This window comes from Tripterygium wilfordii, chromosome 13 (assembly GCF_013401445.1).
Source record: "Tripterygium wilfordii isolate XIE 37 chromosome 13, ASM1340144v1, whole genome shotgun sequence".
Classification (NCBI taxonomy): Eukaryota; Viridiplantae; Streptophyta; class Magnoliopsida; order Celastrales; family Celastraceae; genus Tripterygium; species Tripterygium wilfordii.
Genome location: NC_052244.1, coordinates 14212046 through 14234627, shown reverse-complemented (window position 1 = coordinate 14234627; position 22582 = coordinate 14212046). Strand labels below are relative to the sequence as shown.

Genomic DNA, 22582 nt, shown 5'->3' with positions numbered 1-22582 from the left:
CATGAAGAGGTTTGTATTCGACATCTTCATGCCTTTGCCCCTTTCGCATGTGACATTTTCGGCTCTCTTCGTAAATGCTTTGGATATTTTGCCTCGTAAGGTTGGCTGCTGCATTCGTGGCACGCCTACCTTAGGTCTCTTCGTGTTTTTTTTGTTAGGAGGTATGTTTCTTGTAAAAAAAATTTTATTAATACAAGTATTGTGGGGTTGCTTAACATACAAAAGTAAATTTATTAATAACTTCTCTAAAAAAAAATTCATCATACATTACTTGGAGAATGGAGACCACCTCTCCCAAGACAACTGTAAAATCCAAAATAAAGCATATTGAGCAAGAAAAATGACATTTCATCAGGTTTTTAACTAAAATCTCATCCAGGCAGGCACTGGCCTTGAATGTAATTCTCATAAAACATGTTTGTGAAATCAAAAAAATCCATCCCATCATAAATTAAAAATGGGTTCGGGGAAGAAACCCCCTACAAAAATTATTTCGAGAAAATTCCCGCTGGTACAAATCCTCAAAAGAAAATTGAGATTATCATCACCATCTAAATTCTAAACAACAAAATGTCGGAGATGGACCGCAGAATTAAGCACCACCAGATCCGTACTTCTTTCCAAAGACTATCAGCTGAAGCTTGTCATAACCAGCAAGCACACCAGCACCAGCAACAGCACGAAGGATGTTTGCTCCAGCACCCTTGAAGAGAGACTTGGCACCCTCATTCTTCAAGATCTGGGAGAACGCATCAAAAGAGCTCTTATACTTTACAGCTTCACCAGAGGTCATCATCATTCTTCTGCGAACAGTGTCGATTGGGTAGGATGCAAGCCCAGCACCATTGGTGATGAGCCAACCAAGGGCAAAGCTAGCGAAGAAACTATCCTGAGGTAACCATAGGAAAACAATGTCTAAGAATAAACCAAAAGCAAATTTCCGCAACTACCAGATAATTTAGACTCAAAAGAGAGAAACTTTCACAGGCGACCAACTTCACAAGCAAAAGATAAAATAGGAGCAACTTCCAGTATTCATAGTTTCAGAAACAACAAATGTCCACAAAACAATTAAACTGCTATTGAAAATACGACAGGATGGTCATATTCGTGAATAGAAACAACAAATAATGCTCAAAACTATAGACCAAAAGCCACTCATTCAGAACGTCACTGAAAAATAATGAATTTTACGATAACCAATCAATCAAGCATATATCTAGCTCCAATGAAAAACGAAGAAGCATATAGCTAGCTAAGGAAATGTATGTACATTGATTGTACAAGCTTATAAAAAGGTAATGTCAAACAAAAATAAAATATGCAAAACTAATGCATACATAACTTTAGGGAAGGGATATCACTTGGTACAATCAAAACATGAGTTCCCAACCCCATACCCACTCAAGACAATTATTTAAAAACATTTCACTAACCTGCAACTTTCCGGTCAATACCACTGGCTTCAGAGAATCATACATTCCAAAGTAGAGTCCTCGGTATACGATAATTCCAACACATGATATGTTAAACCCACGGTAAAGACCTGCAAGACCATCAGTTTTCAATGTCTTCCTGTAGACATCAACCAGACCATTAAACTGCCTCTCTCCTCCCTTCTTTGCAGCCTTAGCATCATTGGCCAAACGAGTACGGGCATAGTCAAGGGAATAAACAAAGAGAAGGGAAGAAGCACCAGCAGCCCCTCCTGATCCCAAATTGCCTGCAAACCATTTCCAGTAGCCATCTCTGTCTTTCTTAAAGTTGAAGAGGCTCTTAAAGTAATCCTTGAATGCAAAATTCAAGGCCTGAAACAATTTCATATTGCAATAAGAAAATTGAGAACTAAAGAAATTACGAGATAAAGATTGAATGCAAAGATAATAATTTGCCAAACCTGCGTGGGGAAGTAACGGATGACATTAGCAGTGTTTCCCCTCCACAATGACATGAAACCTTCATCCTGAATTGTCCGCTTAAAACACTCACCAATGCCCTTGTAAGGCTCAGAGAGTCTGCCAGTTTTAATCATCTCATCCTGGTTCTGAATCAAAAGCTTGACACGCTCAATAGGTGCAGCAGCTGTCTTGGATACAGCAGCAGATACTCCTCCCATAAGAAAGTCAATAGCAAATCCAGCAATTCCTTTTTCCTTGGGGGCTTGGACAAAAACTGAAGCGGTTGATTGTACCATGGACAAATCACTGGTGGCCCCGCAGGCACGCACCATGGGATATTGCAACGCAGCATTGGAATAATTGCCATATGTGCGGCGCTGGTACAAAGCAGCAGGCCTTGAATATGCCCCGTCAAAACCTTGATAGTCTTGTGAAATGCTAGAACGGACTAGCGAGCCAGCTACCTTTTGCATGACAGTAGGGTGTTGAACCTGATCAACCATCTTGACTTCCCTGCACGTATGTTAAGAACATTGTTTATGCATTGATTGCAAAGACATACAGAAGGGAGAACAAAATATTAGTGGCACACTAGAACATATGAATGAAAGTTTTAAGCAAAAGCCTAAACATTAAACAGGGTAATATAATCTGAAAATTTGATTGGTTACGAGTTAAGATAAGATGGAATAAGAGATGGTGATCAAGAATTATTGTACCCATAAATGTATAAGAAGATGAATGCAGACCACAAGTACAGAACAGAATCAAATAATCAATGCCTAGTATCAATGTATCATATAACAATGTGCTTAGTAAATCTGTAAATATGTATGGATAAGTGATCAAGCAGCCGACTTGACAACAAAGCAAACCAGTACTTATGAGTTATGATATCATAGACAATGTATTGCCTTTTTCCCCCTGCTAAGAGATATCTTGTTTTTCATTCAGACATATAGACAATCCTCGAGGAAGTGTAAAAGAAAATAAAAAGTAATGTTTACATGTTAGAAGCAAAACATATTGAGGCACAGGAAGAAAAAGAAATAAAGCATTTGGATGGTAAGTTCCAAGAACATAGTATCAATAGGGATAACGAGAAAATACTCTAAAAGGCTCAACTCAATTTTAAACAAGGGAGTCTACTGATAGAACCTCCATAAGAAACCACTAACAAACTTTTGTTGCATTACAAATTCGTTATTCATACAGAGGAATGCAAAGTTAACAGTCAAAAGTGCAGTTTCCAGGTCAATATAACCAAAAAAGTATCCTCTTAGAATTCTTTATATAGTCCAACCTCCAGAATCCCTCGATGAAAACCATAACAAATCAAAGTTCCACAAGAAGAAAAATCTAAAAATACGACTCTCCTAACGCTATCTGGATTTATAAGACCTCTGGAAGTAAATGGAGGCATAGATATGCAAATTTGACTAATCTAAAAACAAATAATCAATCAAATGTCATCACAAATCCGGGGCAAGACACATCACGTTTTCTCTCCATCAAAACAATCATCCGAAGTGTTGAATATTAAAAACTTTTTGAAAACATAAGATCTGGTGGATCCGTCGCTAACAGTAGATCTAGCAAGATCTCCTTCACTGCAGACAACACAACAAATTCTAAAATCAAACGAAATAATAGATCTAGCACATCAAAGACTCTCGAGCAAGGTCACTTAATAGATGTAGCAGCAAAATCCAGATCCATCGACAAATGCAAAAGAAGAAAAAATCAAATAGCACAAAACAAACGGACAATTATAGATCTATAGATTTTACGGATCCTCAAAAATCACCGGAAAAAATAAATCAAACAATCTAAACACAAGAAGATATATGATTTCAATCTGGTTCGTTGTATACCTTTGATTTGCTGCTGAGTCTGTGATTGGATGGCTTGTGTGCGTCTCCGCCTCTCGCTCTTCGTTGTAGCGAGAGAGATTTGTGGAGTAGGCTGCGAGACCTTGAAATGTGCGAACCCTGTGCGTTTTATTGGCGCTTTGTTGTGTGTAGGGACGGAGGAGAGAACTGATTGGCTACATCCGCAATTTGCATGGTATCGTGCAGGTGCATTGCATTCAACGACATGATTGATTAAAGTAATTTAGTAAGCGTCTTTATCACTGTGTATTTCATTGACAAAAACTGGAGTAAAGGTAAGACGTCAACGGGGAATTGGTAGAAAGAAACGGCAGTGATTGAATTTACTTTTTATGGAATGATGTCACATGCTTTTTTGGAAGGTTTGCAATTTCCTATTTGGTGTATGTTTGGTAAACCTAATAAGGTAGGGTAAATACTCTACCAAACACCTAGATAAAAGCTTTCAAACTCTAATAAACTTCAAATGGAAACTTGTCTTATTGACCTTGTATGGGCTGAAATTCGTATCACCCTAAATTAGAGAAAGGCCCATGGGCTTCATAGGCAATCTACAAACACAGGCTAGGTAGCAACCTACTCAGCAATCAATAAGGTCTATGGCCTATAATATATAGTTGAGCCCAACATGCCTACGATTTGGGCTACAGATAACACAATAAGACCCACAGCCTATACATTCAAGCTCAACAGGTCTAAGAATTTTTTGGAACTATTTTTAATGATATTGTAGTGGAGGATTTTTAGTATATGAAATCTCATAAAAGACAATTATGATAAATTAAGATTTAATATTTTATTATTTGGAATTATTACTATTTATTCTCTTTGTTTCATATAAATAATCCAAAAAAAAATTAAGGATGTTATAGGACTCCGCTGGTTAGTTTTGTCCCAGGTGAATTCGAATCATGGATCCGCTTTGCACATTTATCCAAAAGAATTTCAAGAATATATTCTAGTTGAAAAGGTGGACCAAAAATGTATATTATACAAATTATAATTATAAAATAAATCATATAAATGTTTTTTATAAATAAAAAAATTACAACTTAAAGACTCATAGTGAGAGGATAACGTATTAAAGTTTTTGTTTCTTTTTTTAAGTGAGAGGATAAGGAAAGTCCTTTCCAAGGGATTTACAAATAAACGATAGCCACCCATAACACCACTTCCATGGCCACCATACTCTCTCCCTCTTCCCTTCTCTCCTCCTCCGTTACCACCAAAATCCCACCTTCCCCACCACCGTCTTCGCAGCCACAACTCAAAATCTTAAACTATCACAAACCCCTCATTACTACCCTAACTGCTACCCTCGCCGCGGCCACCATCCTCTCCGCGGGCCCCTCCCATTCCATCGCCGAATCCTCCTACCATATTTACTACGGTACCGCCGCCAGCGCAGCCAATTATGGCGGTTACGGTGGAAATTCGGATCCCAAATCCTCTGCCGAATACGTCTACGACGTCCCCGACGGTTGGAAAGAGAGATTGGTCTCCAAGGTAGAGAAGGGCACCAACGGCACCGACAGTGAGTTCTACAATCCTAAAAAGAGAACGGAGAAGGAATACCTGACATTCCTCGCCGGATTCCGGCAATTGGCTCCGAAAGACTTGATACTGAACAACCTTGCTCTCTCAGATGTGGATTTGCAGGACCTAATCGCCGGCGCGGAGAAGTTGGAGTCCAAGGAAACCAAGGACGAGGCAGGGCAGTTGTATTACGTTTACGAGATTGATGGGGTCGGCAAGCACAGCTTGATTAAAGTGACTTGTGCGAAGAACAAGCTATACGCTCATTTCGTTAATGCGCCGGCGGCGGAGTGGAGCCGCGACGAGGAGAGCTTGAGGCACATTCATGATTCGTTCAAGACTGTCGGGGCCTTCTGATTTTGAGTGATTTGCTGATAAATGTTGAGGCAAGAGTGTTTGTAATCATTGAAGCTGAAAGATGATTGGAATCAATGACAGTGTTGTATTATTATTATTATTATCTTCAATTCAGTGGAAAAACTTGAAAAATAATTGGTAAACTGAACTCCACCTTTGACTACCCCTCAAAATTCATATTTTTCTTTAAAGTAAGAGATTAAATTTTTATTTTTTTTTTACGATTTTTAATGTATATAATATTTTGTTGAATATCTTTTTATTTTTGTTTTTATAGTGTGTCTAATAGATTTTCAAAGACAAAAGGGAAGTAACAAAAGAAAAATGTTAAAGATGCAAATGGAGCAATTAAAGTAATCTATTAGGTGATTCCCTCATTGGCGAATCTTTACGAGGTCAAAATGTATGGACTCGGGAAGTTTTGAGTTTGATTTCCACTTTGAATAATATATTTATGACCACGCGTTTGGTTTTAACTAAACTTACCACATTGTTAGGTGGAAACTTCTGTGTGTATGAGTATGACGATCGAAGTTTAGATCCATATAAGATGTCAAAAGGACAAAACCTGTATATGGTCATTCTTAGTTTTTAAAAAAATTTCAAAGATAAGCATAAGTAGTGTTAGGGGGTTTACCCATTGGTTTTTTCCTCATTTTTTTACATGAATTTAACCGATCAATCAATTAGTTATCAATTGTTATTTCAATCGGTTCTAAGTAAATTTTTTTAAATTAACCGACTAATTGGTTGGTTCGGCTTTTTAACACCCCTAAATAGTGTATTATTTTCTTTCGCCTTTACATGTGTGCCTAAATGTGAGAGAATAAAATATGACGAATAATAAATTAATTCTTTTATATGAGTGTGATGAAATTGAGTACTTTAATTGCCATCATTATTCATTAGATAATTTCTATTTAGGGAATTAAATTCATAAGTTTTTTTTTTTTTTTTGTTAATAAGACAAGTACCATCATGCATCATCATCCACGACCACGAGGATCCCATTTTTTCAAAATTTAAATGCATCCCCTCGCGAGAGATACAGACCTTGCTGATTCGCTGCGCCTCTTCCTCTATCTTTTTCTCCAGTCAATTAATCTCCGAGGTTTTAAGGTTTAGAATTCTTCAACGGAAAAGGGGGAAAGTTTCAATCTTGGATCGCCATGCCTAAGAGGTGATGATCTTCCAAGAAATCTCACAATCTTTGTGTTTTTTGGTTTCAATCTTTCGATTTTGAACATGGGCATGTGAAGATTATATGGGATGTTTCCTTTCGTTGTTGTTGTTGTTATACTCCTATGTGTTGGTGAATTTACAAAAAAAAAAAAAAACTGTTGAATTTCTCGAATGATATGCTTGGCAGGGAAGTCTTTATTTGTGGTAGTGCTGGCGGGGTTACGATTTTATGTGGGGGCGTTTGTTTATTTGCCGAGAAACAGTAGAAAAAGGCAATGAAAATTGCTTGAACCTTGAATTTTTCTTTCTGGGGAAAATTAAGGGAGAATGAGAAAATGGGAAATTTAAAGTAAATAATACGTCAAATAGATGAACATCGAGTCATCGAGTAGGGCAAAAAGGAAGAGAATCACAGTGTAATCGTAGCTGTTTGAGGTGGTTCTTAAGTGCAAATATGAATGTCTTGATTTTTGACGCATAGGCGTATTTGGGACCTTAACGTCACGCATATATGCAGACTTTGTTTGTTTGTTTACTCATCTTTCTTGTTGGATTTTCCCTTTCTGCCGCCAAGGGTTCTTTTCTTCCCAGGTCTTTATGCAAAGAGTTTTTGTGAGTCAAAGCTATTTCAGAAATTATTGATATGACTTATCAACTAAATTAGCAATCTGTCCGTCACATCAATTGGGTTCAAAGTGGTGATAATATGTCTGTCATTCACTTTATTCGATTGTGGTCTATATGAAAGCACTAGGATGTACATGTTGATATGTAATACGGTTGAATATGATTTGTGTTTCGTTAGATGGTCTCTGTCGCCAGAAGTTGAATTTCTAATGTGTGTCCATTAGGCTGGTCAGCGAAATGGAATATTGGATTGAACTTTAAGGTATTATACATCTGCAGGACAACTCTCAGCAACTAATATTATTATGTCTTTTGATAAGATATGACATTTACACTATGTAGTTCTTTTGGTTTGGGTGTATTGACTGTATTCTCAGGTTAGACCATTGCAGTTATGGTAATTATGTTTTTCCTCCTTCATTCCAGGGTCCTTTGCAAGTTCTTTGCTCATGGAGCATGTCTGAAAGGGGATAATTGTGAGTTTTCTCATGTTTGGAAGGCTCCACCAAATAATGTAAGTCTTTACCTATATCTGTTTTTGTTTGTAAACTTAGTATTCTAACTTCTCTTCTTCTTTTTTTTTTTGGCTTTTCATTGCAGATTTGCACATACTATCAAAAAGGAATGTGTGCCTATGGTAGTCGATGCAGATATGAACATGTTAAAGCTTCTTGGTTGGAGTCAGCAGCATCATCTTCATCAGCAAATCCTCGTCCATCTCTAGTCTCAAATTTTAATCCTGAATTTCTTCCTCCAAAAACTGCATCAAATGGGGTAACTACACTTCCGGGTTCTCCTGCAGTGACTAAAGCTTTTGCTCCCAGGGCTAAACCAGCTCGGAATTCAGATCCTACTCAGCACACTATTTTGGACCATGGTGATGTTCTGGAACCTAGGAATGTAAATCCAGTTGATCGTCCTCTCTGTTCATTTGACGCGGCTGGTAACTGTCCTCGTGGTGATACCTGTCTGCATATTCATGGGGACTTATGTTCCACCTGCGGAAAGCATTGCTTGCACCCTTTTAGACCTGAAGAAAGAGAGCAGCATAAGAGAACATGTGAGAAAAAGCAGAAACGTCTAGAGGCATTAAAACATAGTCAAGAAATTGAGTGCAGTGTGTGTATGGAGTATGTACTCTCAAAGCCCACAGTAGCTGAAAGGAAGTTTGGGTTACTATCAGAATGTGATCATCCATTCTGTATATCATGCATCAGGAATTGGCGTAGTAGCTCTCCAAGCTCTGGAGTGGATGTTAATTCTGCACTCAGGACTTGCCCAATATGTCGTAAGCTGTCATACTTTGTTGTTCCCAGTGTGATTTGGTACTCAACACAAGAAGAGAAACAGGAAATTGTTGATAGCTACAAGGAAAAACTCAGGTAAAACTTCATTTACTTAATGTTTGATCAATTTTAATGCAGATATATTTTTGATTTCCCTAAATCATGCAGCCAATTTGGAAGGTTTAAGATATTAGAGTAGTTGTGTGGTGAACTGTATGATTACCAACAGAATTTTATTGCTTCATATTATAGGAAATAATTTGGAGAAACCTTGAGGGATTAATTATGGTAAATGAATTATTGATCTGATTTATTAAAATTGAAATAACTGAACTTCAGAGTGTTATGTTTACTTTTGCATTTGGAAATGATTTGTTTATGTCTCTACTTAATATTGCAGCTCAATTGATTGCAAACACTTCAACTTTGGGAACAGGAATTGTCCCTTTGGGACTAGTTGTTTTTACAAGGTAAAGGATTGCTGCTGTGAATTTCATAGCTATGACATGTATCTTGTAGGCCTTTCAACTTGCTCTCTTTTGTTCTCTGCGGCGATTCTGAACTTATGTTACTTAAGAGGTTAAATTTTTGCAAGCTCAAAACTTGTTTATCCTTTCTTATTCTGGCTGTTGTCGTTGCTCCTGGTCTGGCTAGCCACACTCTAGGAAGTTAAAGTGAGTCATTGGATGCTAAGCATGCTAATTTTCTGTTGGTCTTTTGAATATCATAATATTCCTGGTGTAGATGACATAGTAGCTTCCAGCAACATTGTGTAGTGTCTACGAGTTATATCCTTTTTATGTCATTTTCTTTCTTCATGGAGTGTTAGCTTTATGACTTCTTTAATGAGTACTATCTTGTGTTGTGTTCCAGCATACGGTCAAGCCAGGCTCATATATGTGGAAGTATAACAGACCACCTCCTTCCAGGCGGCCTCCACGCAGATCCAATATTGTCGATATGGATGAGTTATATGATGTGTTTGAGCGTATGATGGATGATGAGTACCTTTGCTATGCCGAAGATTTTTATGATGGAGATCTAACACCTATGGAGATGGCATTGTTACTAATGCATCTGGAGATTGATTCCGATGGCTTCTCTAGTGATGAGGAGGACGTATCTTAATTTCTTCGATTGTCGTCTTGTAACTACTATACTTTTTTTGTTGGATATTCGGTTTTTTGCAAGGTTGTCTTTTTGACTGCTTTCAACATACTGCTTGTGGGAAAAGATAGTGGTTGTAGTTTACTTCCTGGCAATTGTATTTAGTTTTATGTGGGATACTAAAGGATCACCCTAAGATGATCATCTCATGGCGACGATGGGAGAAATAGTGTGGTTTATTTGGCCAATATGTTCTTCTGTTGTGATTGGCTGTTTACCTGCCTTGAATGCATAAGCTAGTTGGTTGAATTGCTATTTTTGATGATTCCTTTCTCCAACTGCATTTTGTTCATGGTGATCGGGGTTATAATTCGTGCTGGTGTTATGATTTTTCATACTTAAATATACTGGTTATTGTAACCCAAAAGAAATGCGTTCAAAGGAGTTAGCAATATTTCACGGGGCATTTGATTCATAATTGAATGTGTATGAGTGTAAGCGTGAGATGTTGGATCTGTCTCCTGTATGCTTGCTTTGATTGAACAACAGGATCATGGTAGAGTATCACTTCCAAGGAAAGGTTTAGGGAAAGTCTTCTCAATCTTGTGTCTGTAGATTCTATTTTGGCATAGAGGAAGAAAAATGTAAAATTTTTATTTGAAGGAATTGACTGGTGATTTCTTAAATCATAATTTGTATAAGCTGTTCTTTATTGAATTCTATATCCAAGCAAATGAATAAGCAATCACATGTATAGTGTATACAAACATAAAATGCCATAATAATTAAATCACCAAACTCAATGTACCCATCAAAAACCAATGACCAAAATTCAACACAGAAGCTCTACCCTCTTAAAATCCCAAAAAGGGTCAAGAGCAGTGAAGAGAAGATGGCAGGCCCAGAAATACCCAGAGAGTATGCAGCTCCTTTATCCATGGATGGTTCCGGTGCCGGCGCCATTTCCGAATCTTGAGCAGAAACAGTTGCCACAACAAAGAGCATGATGATCATGGCAAATGAAGCCTTGATTATGCTCAATTGTGCCATTGTTTTTGTGATGAATGTTTGAAGAATAGTCTATGTAAATCAAAGAAATCTGGAGAGTTTAGTAATGGTGTGTCAATTTGTTATACAGGAAACTGGAAAGGTTTGAGGAATTTATAGGGCTTTTGTGTATGGTGGTGATTCAATATGAAGATGAGCTGTTAAAGGTTGACGGGTGAGAACAATTCAAGTCCAGCAAGTAGATGGAAACCGAACAATCTTTGTTTGTTGTCACGTGGCTTGTTTTTTGGTTTAGAAGTTAAAACTACTTCTTTGACGGTGCCAAACAAAAATTTTTTAAAACCTTTGACGTTAAGAAAATTAAATATGAAACACCATGCAACCTTCATGGATCAGTTAAGACTTGAACCGAGATTCAGTGGGGAAAGATAAGACAGGGTGGTGTTCCCACACGCTAAACTGAGCAAGGGTCTATCATGCAAATTGTGATAATGAAAATACACATGAGACTTGAATTCGTGACTTTTCGTTTACGCTAAAAATTATCGCACTGAAAATAACTTTCTCAGGCAACCACCCATTTTTCATTCTAAATTTAAATCCTAAACAATAAAACATAAATTCTAAATATTAATATTAACATCTAAATTCTATTACCAGATTTTTAAAAAAATATATAATTTTAAAATGATTTTTGGAGAAAATTCTAATTAAAATTGGAAAAAGATTGGTTGGAATTATTCCACCAATTCAACCAAATTTACACCATTGAATGGTGAGATGTTGTGTTGTCAAATCCAATGCATGAATGCATTGAATAGTGATGATTTGATGGAATTAACTGGACTAATTTCAGCCTCCTTCCCATTAAAGTTGTAGATAAGAATTGGCGCGCCTCGTCCCTCAAATTGCGTTGGCACTTGGCACACGGTAATTAAAGTTTGAATAGGTGCTGGTAGGTTAACCCTCAAAAGAGCCGTTTTCTTCTTGGACTTTAAAAGCAGAAGTGCAGAACCCTCCCTGTCCCTGTGCTTGACCGTTTCACATTTACCGCTCATCGGTCCAGCTGTCCACGTTTTTGTAGGGTCCACACGCTTTCACTCTAACCTATATATACACCAACACAGAACCCCCAAACCCTAAATCGCCGAGCTCTTCGAACGCATCTTTTTTGCTTTCTATCTTCGTCTCTATCGTTAAACACACCAACTGTTCGATCAAAGTCCCCAATGGCATCATCAACCAGAATTCAATCTATTTTCCTCTTCGCTTTGGTGGCGATTGTAGACACAAAAAAAATTTGCAGCCCAATTAAATAGTGGGCTCTAAATTAAAATAATTTATGAAGCCCAAAATATTGTTAAATGGATAAAATCTAAGATAAATACAAATCAAATCAAATTCAAATAAAATAAAATTAAAGGGATAATCATTGATTAAATGATTTCTCTACAATACCCTTAATGTCAAGGGTTAAGGCCAAGGGTACATAAGTAAATTCCACTTCTCCCTTTGCCTATAAATACCAAGCTCATTTGGAAAAAAAAAAAAAAAAGAAGAGGAGTAGAGAGAAACTATCTAAAGACTCTCTCAAATTTCTTCTCTAAATCCGGAATTCTTAGAATTCCTTCAAGTCTCAAATCCAAGTCAAGTCTCGGAAGTGAAAAGTCCAAGTTCTTTAAATCCGGAATTCTTAGAATTCCTTCAAGTCTCAAGTCTAAAAGTCTCAAGTCTAAGTCAAGTCTCGGAAGTGAAATTCAAGTTCTCTAAATCCAGAATTCTTAGAATTTCATCAAGTCTCAAGTCCGACAATCAAATCCTAAATTCAAGTCCAACACTCAAATCCAACTGGATTTTATTACAAATTCGTAGAATTTGTTTGAAGCACTCAACTAAAATCAGAGGATTCCGTATTCGTGTGGAATACGTCAAAAGAAGAGATCAAATCCACTTTGATTTAAATATTTGTAATTTGTATCAAATTCTAAGTGTATTTAATTTATACTGAGGAATTTGGTGCGTATAAATTTCTGGCACGCTCGGTGGGACACTCTTCTCCTCTCTTCTTTTAGTTGAATTTATTAAATTCGGTCTAAGTCAAAACTATGGAATCCACGATTCCTTCAAAGGAGATTGATGTCACTGATGACGTCTCTCACGCAACTCGTACGCGAGTTAAAGCCGGAGAATCACAATTGTTTTCTCCTCTTAAGAAATTCTCAAAAAAGGGTCGAAAGAAGTCTCATGTGAGTAAATCTAGATCCAAATCCCTTCAAATCAAAGATGAAACAAAAGAGGCGGAATATGTATATTCTAGCTCCTCGGGTGATGAATCCGAGTCCAAACCTCATTCCGTGAAGTTGGCATCACGGAAGTGGGCTGATTACACCTCGTCTTCGGAGTCCGAATCCGAATCCAAATCTCTCAAGTCAAAAGGAATGGAATATGTATATTCCAACCCTTCATATGAGGAATCCACATCACGGAAGTGGGATAATTACATCCCAACGTCGGAATCAGATATTCCTGTGCCGGTTATGATGACCGAGGCAACAAGTTCCGAAGATCAGGTGAAACAAATGAATGTCACCATTGATCAATTGACAAAGTCCTTAGAAGAGAAGGACAAACAAATTGCTGCACTCATAAACCGATTGGATTCCTTAGGACCAATCACGGAACCGAGCCGTGAAACCTTTGTTTCACGAGAAGGTAAAGCTCCAGAAAGTTCAAATTCTCTTAAAGCTCAACAAAAGCAAGAAGAGCAAGATCGCTTGACAGCACAAAATGCTCTCCGCGATTCGACCAACTTATCTGTTGCTTCACTCTCTGTGAATCAACTCCAAAACATGATCGTAGACACCATCCGAGCTCAGTATGGTGGAGCCCCACAATCATCTCTAGTGTATGCAAAGCCATATAGTCGCCGGATTGATGAAATCCGCATGCCATGGGGTTATCAACCCCCTAAGTTCCAACAATTTGATGGGAAGGGCAACCCAAAGCAACATGTTGCTCATTTCATCGAAACTTGCAATAATGCGGGTACATTTGGTGATTCCATGGTGAAACAATTCGTGCGTTCCCTAAAAGGAGCTGCATTTGAATGGTATACTGACCTTCCAGCTGGTTTTATTGAAGGTTGGGATCAACTTGAGCGCGAGTTTCTAACTCGCTTTTATAGCACCCGACGGACAGTTAGCCTCCCGGAACTCGCAAGAATGAGGCAGAATAAAGAAGAAGCTGTGGTCGAGTATATTGAACGTTGGAGGAACCTTGTCCTAAATTGCAAGGAACGTATAAGCGAAAGTTCCTCCATCGATATGTGTGTTCAAGGAATGCATTGGGGGTTACTTTACAATCTTCAAGCTAATATGCCACATTCCTTCGAGGAACTTGCAATCCGAGCTCATGACTTGGAAATCCAAATAGCAAGGCATGGAAGCCATTTGCCAAGTGACCCTCGAGAATTAAAGAAAGAAGTGAAAAAGGATTCAAAGCCTTCACGGACTAAAGAATCCATGGCTGTTACTACTGACCCAGTTAAGATTTCTACACAGAAATCTAAATCTAAATTCGAGTCCAAGACTCGTAAAGATCAAACTCAAGTCAAGGAGCGACCAACCTTGAAACAAATGCAAGAGAAGGAATACCCATTTGCGGATTCCGAAGTGTCTGGGATTCTAGACCAATTACTTGAACAGAAGCTCATAGAGCTTCCTACTTCAAAGCGGCCGGAAGAAATTGGCCAAACTGATAATCCTAAGTACTGCAAGTATCATCGGATCATTGGTCATCCGATTGAGAAATGTTTTGTCTTCAAAGACATAATCATGCGGTTGAATAGGGAAAACAAGATCGATCTCGATCTTACTGACAATGTTGAGGTCAATTGCGGAATGGTGGCTTTTGGGTCATTTGACCCCATTCCAATATCAATGGAAGCTCAAACGATGCCCTCGTCCATAACTAACGAGGAATCATCAAATATAGAACTGACTGTTGAGCTTCCTGAAGGAGCTGTAAGAGTCCAGTTCATTGTAGATGGAGAAGCCACCACTGTCTATGCATATCCCGGAATGCCGAGGCCACAAGCTCCAAATAGGCCAACGTTATATGAAATCATGACGGATGATCTGGATGTGTGGGATTCATCACCAGAAATGTATGATTCATCTTCTGAAAGTGAAGATGAAGGTTGGATAGAGGTGAAAAGTAAAAGACAATACTCTTCACCAATCCGGTCTCTTCCAAGTCCAATACCTATTCTCGGAAGGAGAGAAAATAAAAAATCTCGGCCTAAGAATCGATTAAGAAGAAATCGAAGAAAGACACATGTTGAGGTTGAGAATGAAAGCACTCATTCAACTCCCCGAAAGAAAGTAACTCTTAAGGAATACTTTCCGAAAGATTACTTTCTAGATGAACATATGACATGATATGTGATCAGTGCAATAGACTCTAAAGAGTCACATGAAGAAAGAGATGGTTCTAAGATGGAAGCCTCAAGCATTGAGAAGAAAGGAGTTGTTACTTCACTCCAAGAAATTCCCTTTGACATGAACATCTCGGAAGTCCTTGAACTCCCAATAGATACTCGTTTGGCGCTAGTTCAAACACTGCTCAATCCGGAAGAATACAAAGGGAAAATATTTTCCCAAATAAGAAAAGTTAGTCCCGGTGATTGTATGGCAACAATTACCTTTACGGACGATGACTTACAGCTTGGGACGAGACTTCACAACAGGCCACTTTATGTTAGTGGAATTATTCGAGAACACAAAATATCTCGAATCCTCATTGACTGTGGATCTGCTGTAAATATTATGCCGATTCATACAATGAGAAAGATTGGAATCTCAGTGAATGAGCTTTCTAAAAGCAAACTCACAATCCAAAGTTTCAATCAAAAAGGACAACGTGCCATTGGCACAGTCCGGTTAAAGATTGAGATGGATGATTTCATATCATCAGCTTTATTTCATGTAATCGACTCCAAAACATCCTATGAATTACTTTTGGGACGTGTTTGCTTACATGAAAATGGAGTAATTCCTTCAACATGGCACCAATGCTTCAAGTACAGTCGAGATGGCAAGGAAAAATGCATTGTAGCCGAATCAAAGCCATTCGCAAGTGAAGAATCTCATTTTGCGGATGCAAAATTTTACCAAAAGGAAGATATGCCCCAAGAAGCCCTTCCAGTGTTGATTCCGGAATCAAAAAATGACGTAAAAGATGACTCAATTGAGGACATCTTATCAAGAACCTTTGTAAAGGAATCATCAAAAATTGAGTTGTCAAAGAAAGATGTTGACATTCTCAAGGAAGACCTAATCCTTCCGATTCCTTCTATTGGGAAAATTGTGGACTTAAATTCTATACAAGAAAATGCCGAGGAAGCTGAGCTTCCTAAAACTTTGGGAAACCACTCAAATGGGTGGTTTGATCCACGTGTAAAGAAGCTCATGGAGAACGCTGGATACGGAAAAGGGAAGCCATGCAAACTTGGCGACCTTGATTCCGTTCTGTCTAGTGGAAAAGCTCCGGTGATAAATAAACAAGGAATATCTATTCCAAAACCAAAACACGGATTGGGACATGAATCTCGTGACTCACACCCTATCCGAATTAGAGCAAAGAAAGCATCGGCCAATCCAATCATGATACAGATTTTTGAGTATAATGCTGACAAGCCCGTAGAGCCTCTTGCTCAGAGCCAAATACAAAAGCAAAATACTCGAATTTCAGTATTTGAACAGATTGGTGATAATCCGTCAACATCAAACCAAATGGAGTCTGTACAAAAAGTCTCTGTATTTTCTAGGCTTGGGCCAAAAGTCCAGAAAGAGGATCCGAAGAAACGAATGAGACAAAGACGTCGTAGACGTAATGCTCTAGCTAAAGATAAAGGTAAAAACAAGGTGATTGTTTCTGTCAATCACGTCACAATTAAGGAAGTGACTGAAAAAGAATTCAGTTCCGACTCATCTTCTGATGAAGAACCCATATCGGCACCATCTACCTTAGAAGATGGGGGGCAAGCTACGGTTGATGAACTCAAGGAGATCAATCTAGGAACTGAAGCTGATCCAAGGCCAACATTTGTAAGCGCACTTCTAAGTCCAAAAGAAGAAACAAAATACATCCAGCTTTTGCAAGAATATATGGATGTCTTTGCATGGACTTACAAAGAAATGCCAGGACTAGATCCAAAGATTGTTGTCCATCACTTGTCTATCAAACATGGAGTACGTCCCATAAAACAAGCTCAAAGACGATTCCGACCGGAATTAGTCCCGAAAATTGAAAATGAAGTCAATAAACTTATTGAAGCTGGATTCATTCGAGAAGTTAAATACCCGACATGGATTGCCAATATTGTCCCAGTGATGAAGAAAAATGGGCAATTACGGGTCTGTGTTGACTTCCGAGATTTAAATAAAGCATGTCCAAAGGATGATTTTCCATTGCCCATCACGGAGCTAATGGTTCATGCAACTACCGGACACAAAGTGTTATCCTTCATGGATGGTTCGTCTGGATACAATCAAATTCGGATGAACCCAAAGGATGAGGAATTCACTGCATTCCGTACTCCAAAAGGAATATATTGTTACAAAGTTATGCCTTTTGGATTGAAGAATGCCGGAGCCACATATCAACGTGCCATGCAGAAGATCTTTGATGATATATTGCATAAAAAGGTGGAATGTTATGTGGACGACTTAGTCGTAAAGACCAAAAACCGAAAAAATCATTTAGATGATTTACGGGTTATCTTTGAAAGACTTCGTCGATTTCAATTAAAGATGAATCCTCTCAAGTGCGCCTTTGGTGTCACTTCTGGAAAATTTCTTGGCTTCATCGTAAGGCATCGAGGTATTGAAATTGATCGAACAAAAATCGATGCCATTTTAAAAATGCCAGAACCGACTAACTTACACGAGCTAAAAAGCTTGCAAGGGAAGCTCGCGTATATTAGAAGGTTTATTTCAAACCTTGCTGGACGATGCCACCCATTCAATAAGTTGATGAAAAAAGACACTTCTTTTAAATGGGATGATACTTGTCGGAATGCCTTTAATAATATCAAAGAGTACCTCCTACATCCGCCTGTATTAAAGGCACCAATTCCAGGTAGACCATTAATCCTATACATTGCTGCCCAAGAGCGATCATTAGGAGCACTGCTTGGACAAGTGGATGACGAGGGGAAGGAAAGCGCATCATACTACGTGAGTCGTACGTTGGTAGGTGCGGAGCTAAATTATTCACCAATTGAAAAAGTGTGCCTAGCATTAGTCTTTGCAACAAAAAAGCTAAGACATTATATGCTTGCACATGTTATTCATTTGATCTCAAAGGCGGATCCACTTAAATTCATCATGTCAAGACCAGTCTTATCTGGAAGATTAGCAAAGTGGGCACTTCTTCTATCAGAGTTTGATATTACTTTTGTACCTCAAAAGGCTATAAAAGGACAAGCTTTAGCGGATTTCCTAGCGGACCATCCGATTCCAGCAGAGTGGGAGCTTCCAGAAGAATTCCCGGATGAAGAAGTCTTTTTCACTGATGTAATACCATCATGGAAATTATTCTTTGATGGTGCTGCACGAAAATATGGTGCAGGAGCTGGGGTAGTTTTTGTTACCCCTCAAAATGAAGTCATGCCTTTCTCCTTCACATTGATGGAGATGTGTTCCAACAATGTGGCGGAATACCAAGCCTTGATAATTGGCTTGGAAATGGCTTTAGAGATGCAGCTCGGACAACTCGAAATTTTCGGAGATTCTAAGTTGGTTATTAATCAACTTTTATCAAAATATGAAGTCCGGAAGATCAATTTAATTCCTTACCAGAAGCATGCGGCAAAGCTCTTGGAAAAATTTGACATGGTTAATATTATTCATGTCCCAAGGAATGAAAATCGACAAGCAGATGCATTGGCTAACTTAGCTATTGTATTGGCTAACTCCGATAAAGATATCGCGATTATGTCCATTTCTCAAAAATGGGTAATTCCATCATGGACACCTGAAGATGAAACAGAAGTTCATAATATCTCAGGTGATACAACTGAAAATGAGGATTGGAGGCAACCAATCATTGACTTTCTTAAATATGGAAAGTTACCAAGTGATCATCGCCATAAAACGGAAATTCGGCGACGTGCCTCTAGATTCATATACTACAAAGATACGCTTTATCGGCGTTCTTTTGATGGTGTATTTCTTCGATGCCTAAGCAAAGAAGAAGCGAATCAAGTATTGGAAGAAGCTCATTCCGGGATATGTGGTGTTCATCAGTCCGGACCAAAACTTCACTTTCGGATAAAAAGGATGGGATATTATTGGTCAACCATGGTGAAAGATTCCATGGAATATGCTAAAAGATGTGAAGCTTGTCAAGTTCATGCGAACTTTATACACCAACCACCGGAACCGTTACATCCGACTGTTGCTTCATGGCCTTTTGATGCCTGGGGTTTGGATGTTGTAGGACCCATAACTCCAAAATCATCTGCTGGCCATTTGTATATCTTGGCAGCTACATATTATTTCTCAAGATGGGCGGAAGCACTTCCATTAAAAGAAGTTAAAAAAGAGACTGTTGTCAATTTCATCCAAGGTCAAATCATTTATAGATATGGAGTTCCCCGATATATCATTACTGATAATGGGAAACCATTCTATAACAATCTAATGGACAAACTTTGTCAAAAGTTTCATTTTGTCCAACACAATTCCTCCATGTACAACGCAGCAGCAAATGGACTTGCAGAAGCCTTTAACAAAACTCTCTGCACTTTGCTAAAGAAAGTTGTCTCCAAGTCAAAGAGGGATTGGCATGAAAGGGTAGGAGAAGCTTTGTGGGCCTACCGAATAACTTATCGAACACCAACACAAGCCACACCATATTCTTTGGTTTATGGCGTTGAAGCAGTAATACCACTGGAATGTCAAATTCCGTCTCTCAGGATTGCTATCCAAGAAGGCCTTACTACAGAGCAAAATGCTCAATTAAGGTTGGAAGAACTTGAGTCCTTAGACGAAAGAAGATTGGAAGCTCAAAAGCGACTGGAATGCTATCAAGCTCGTATGTCCAGAGCTTTCAATAAAAAAGTACATCCTCGATCATTTCAAATAGGAGACTTGGTCTTAGCTATAAGGAGGCCGATTGTGATCACTCGACGGACTGGGGGCAAGTTCCTACCCAAATGGGATGGACCATATGTAGTCACAGAAGTCTACACAAATGGTGCTTATAAAATTATCGACAAGGACGGTCTACGGATCGGACCTATCAATGGAAAATTCTTGAAGCGTTTTTACGCTTAGAATTAAATTGTAATACTCCTTGCCCATATGAGTATAAACTATGAATGGCATCAAAAAAAAAAAAAACTCGCTAGATTGAAAACCCGAAAGGGCGGTCTAGGCAAAAATAAGAGTTAAAAAAAAAATTTCCTTGGAACTACGTTTGACTTGATCTCCTCAAAAGGAGTACGTAGGCAGCTTGGGAAATTCCAAGTTCAGTCAAATCAAATAAAAAAAAAAGACTTTGTCTTTTAGTTCAAATCCAAATAAAAATAGAAGACTTTGTCTTTTATTTTCAAGTTCAGTCAAATTCAAAGAAAAAAATTTCTTTGTATTGTCATTTCGAAAAGACAAAATCAAAGCATGTAAGATGTACATTCATGTTATGATTTAAGGTTCCTTTCTTTAATGAGAATACCTTTGATGCTTATATGTGCATACTTGATGGTGCGCCAAGTTGTAGCATTAAAAAAGGAGCAAATGAATTCATTGATATGAATGTTCATTACATAAAAAATAAAAAAAAAAAAAAAAAAACTAATCGAAATGACAAAGAATAAATAAATAAAGAAGTCTAATTCTTCTTGATCCAATTCGCTAGCCCACGGAATCCATCTTCCAAAGTTGCCTTCCGTTTAGCAATCGACTTAGTTGTAGTGGCATCCTTAACTTGGAGCTTCTCTAGCTTTGAATGTGATTCCTTCAATTGATTAAGGTCATCACTTTCTTTCTTCATTTTCTCATCAATGGAGTCAAGTTGGGATGACAAAACATTATCTCGCTTCTCTAGACGAGAAATTTCAAGTCTAACTTCCTTTTGTTCTGCTTCTATCTTGCAAAGTTCCTTGGTCAAGTCTGGAACAATAAGCATACGAGCAGAAATAAGATCTTCCAAAGAAGCCAATCTGCATGCTTGATTCGATCAATAACCTTTTCTCCGGCTATATGTTGAAAAGCCTTAAAGAGATGAAGACAAGAATCTGGAAGAGATTTTCCATCAGTGAGTTCCCTAAAACTCGGAATAACCTCTTCATAATAATCACCAAGTATAGACAATCCGGAAATATCTCGCATTTCCCAAAGAGAAATGCCAATTTCTCCATGCCTCGTCACAAAGGTACTGGTTTCAGGACACCATACCTCACATAAAGCCCGATATGCTGAAGGGGGACGATGATATTCCATCGTTGCTGCTTGGACTGCTAATGATAAATCTTCCAAGCCTCTATCCTTAAGGAGTCCAGCAACCCGTCTGGACCACTCCCAAAAGCCATTTAGATATGAAATCTCTCCTCTGGGATTCAAAGATGTCCCCCATCTAATAAATTTGTTCCCAATATTCTCGGCAATCAAAGGTCGTGGGATGAAGTCATCCTCATTATGATGTGGTGCAATACACAAGTAAGGTAGGCCAAGACGACGGGCATCCGTGGATGCCAATTCCTTGGATCTGCTAATTAAAGACATATCCAAACCTTGAAATCGATTGACACCGGGGATAGCAAAACGGCCAGTCATTGCACTATTGACGTGAAATTTAAGATGACCCTGCATGCCTGTAGAAGAGTGAAGTCCAACAAAAGCCATCGGAAAACGAATTGTTTTCCCTTTAAATTTGGGATTACTAGATTCTGTAATCCATTGTGGATTCGAGTTTGAGCTACTCTCAGAATCCGTCTTCGGGGCTGAACACGGTTTGCGGGAGGCCATATCTAAATTAAAAAATAAAAAAAAAAAAAAAAATCAGCTTCCGAAAGAAGGAAAAAAATAAATAAATTTCAGCTGCCGAAGAAAGAATACATATGCACATGTGTGTATATGTATAGGTATAGTTATGGCGTAGGCGCCATGCAACATCACAGCCATGAAAGTCAAGGTTGGTTGCTTTAAAAACAAAACATATATATATATCATATATATATATATGAGATGAAAATTTCTAAAAATAATCACGGCTGGGTGATGAAAAAAAAAAAACTAAAGTTGTCTCACCTTTTATGCGTGATGTTGAAAGAGTGAGTATACAAACTCTATAGCACATGTTGGCTTTATATAAGTCTAACTCTCCTATATCAAGTGAGATTAGTTATAAGTTATCAAATACAAATCAAATTGTGATTATATAAAGCAAATTTTATTAGATAATTCAAGACTTAAATTATCTAGTCTTTGATAACTTAAGTCTTGAGGGGGCATTTGTAGACACAAAAAAATTTGCAGCCCAATTAAATAGTGGGCTCTAAATTAAAATAATTTATGAAGCCCAAAATATTGTTAAATGGATAAAATCTAAGATAAATACAAATCAAATCAAATTCAAATAAAATAAAATTAAAGGGATAATCATTGATTAAATGATTTCTCTACAA

At 38.1% G+C, this 22582-nt stretch overlaps 4 protein-coding genes across 6 annotated transcripts; 2 read left to right on the top strand and 2 right to left on the bottom strand.

Annotated features, from left to right (window-relative positions):
• Nucleotides 1-327: 327 nt before the first annotated feature.
• LOC120013255 (ADP,ATP carrier protein 1, mitochondrial) lies at nucleotides 328-3928 on the bottom strand. Its single transcript, XM_038865007.1, has 4 exons — nucleotides 3773-3928; nucleotides 1898-2411; nucleotides 1437-1808; nucleotides 328-889 (listed from the first exon to the last, which is right to left on the bottom strand). Exons 2-4 carry the CDS (start codon nucleotides 2399-2401, stop codon nucleotides 593-595), a joined length of 1173 nt encoding a protein of 390 aa, XP_038720935.1. The 5' UTR covers nucleotides 2402-2411; nucleotides 3773-3928; the 3' UTR covers nucleotides 328-592.
• A 990-nt stretch (nucleotides 3929-4918) lies between these two features.
• On the top strand, nucleotides 4919-5831 carry LOC120013381 (thylakoid lumenal 19 kDa protein, chloroplastic-like). The gene has a single exon (XM_038865170.1). The coding sequence runs from the start codon at nucleotides 4967-4969 to the stop codon at nucleotides 5681-5683; it is 717 nt and encodes a 238-aa protein (XP_038721098.1). The 5' UTR covers nucleotides 4919-4966; the 3' UTR covers nucleotides 5684-5831.
• An 817-nt stretch (nucleotides 5832-6648) lies between these two features.
• Nucleotides 6649-10200, top strand: LOC120013573 (putative RING-type E3 ubiquitin transferase C3H69). Of its 3 annotated transcripts, none has more exons than XM_038865419.1 (5): nucleotides 6654-6863; nucleotides 7919-7968; nucleotides 8093-8874; nucleotides 9179-9248; nucleotides 9652-10200. In XM_038865419.1, exons 3-5 carry the CDS (start codon nucleotides 8117-8119, stop codon nucleotides 9904-9906), a joined length of 1083 nt encoding a protein of 360 aa, XP_038721347.1. In that variant the 5' UTR covers nucleotides 6654-6863; nucleotides 7919-7968; nucleotides 8093-8116; the 3' UTR covers nucleotides 9907-10200. The 3 variants fall into 3 exon arrangements, with proteins under 3 accessions (XP_038721348.1, XP_038721347.1, XP_038721346.1); XM_038865418.1 differs by having other exon boundaries at nucleotides 6655-6863; nucleotides 7919-8006; XM_038865420.1 differs by lacking the exon at nucleotides 9179-9248 and having other exon boundaries at nucleotides 6649-6863; nucleotides 7919-8006; nucleotides 9652-9909.
• Nucleotides 10201-20787: 10587 nt separating this feature from the next.
• LOC120012627 lies at nucleotides 20788-22415 on the bottom strand. Its single transcript, XM_038864062.1, has 3 exons — nucleotides 22206-22415; nucleotides 21087-21925; nucleotides 20788-20913 (listed from the first exon to the last, which is right to left on the bottom strand). Exons 1-3 carry the CDS (start codon nucleotides 22252-22254, stop codon nucleotides 20788-20790), a joined length of 1014 nt encoding a protein of 337 aa, XP_038719990.1. The 5' UTR covers nucleotides 22255-22415.
• Between the last annotated feature and the right edge of the window lie 167 nt (nucleotides 22416-22582).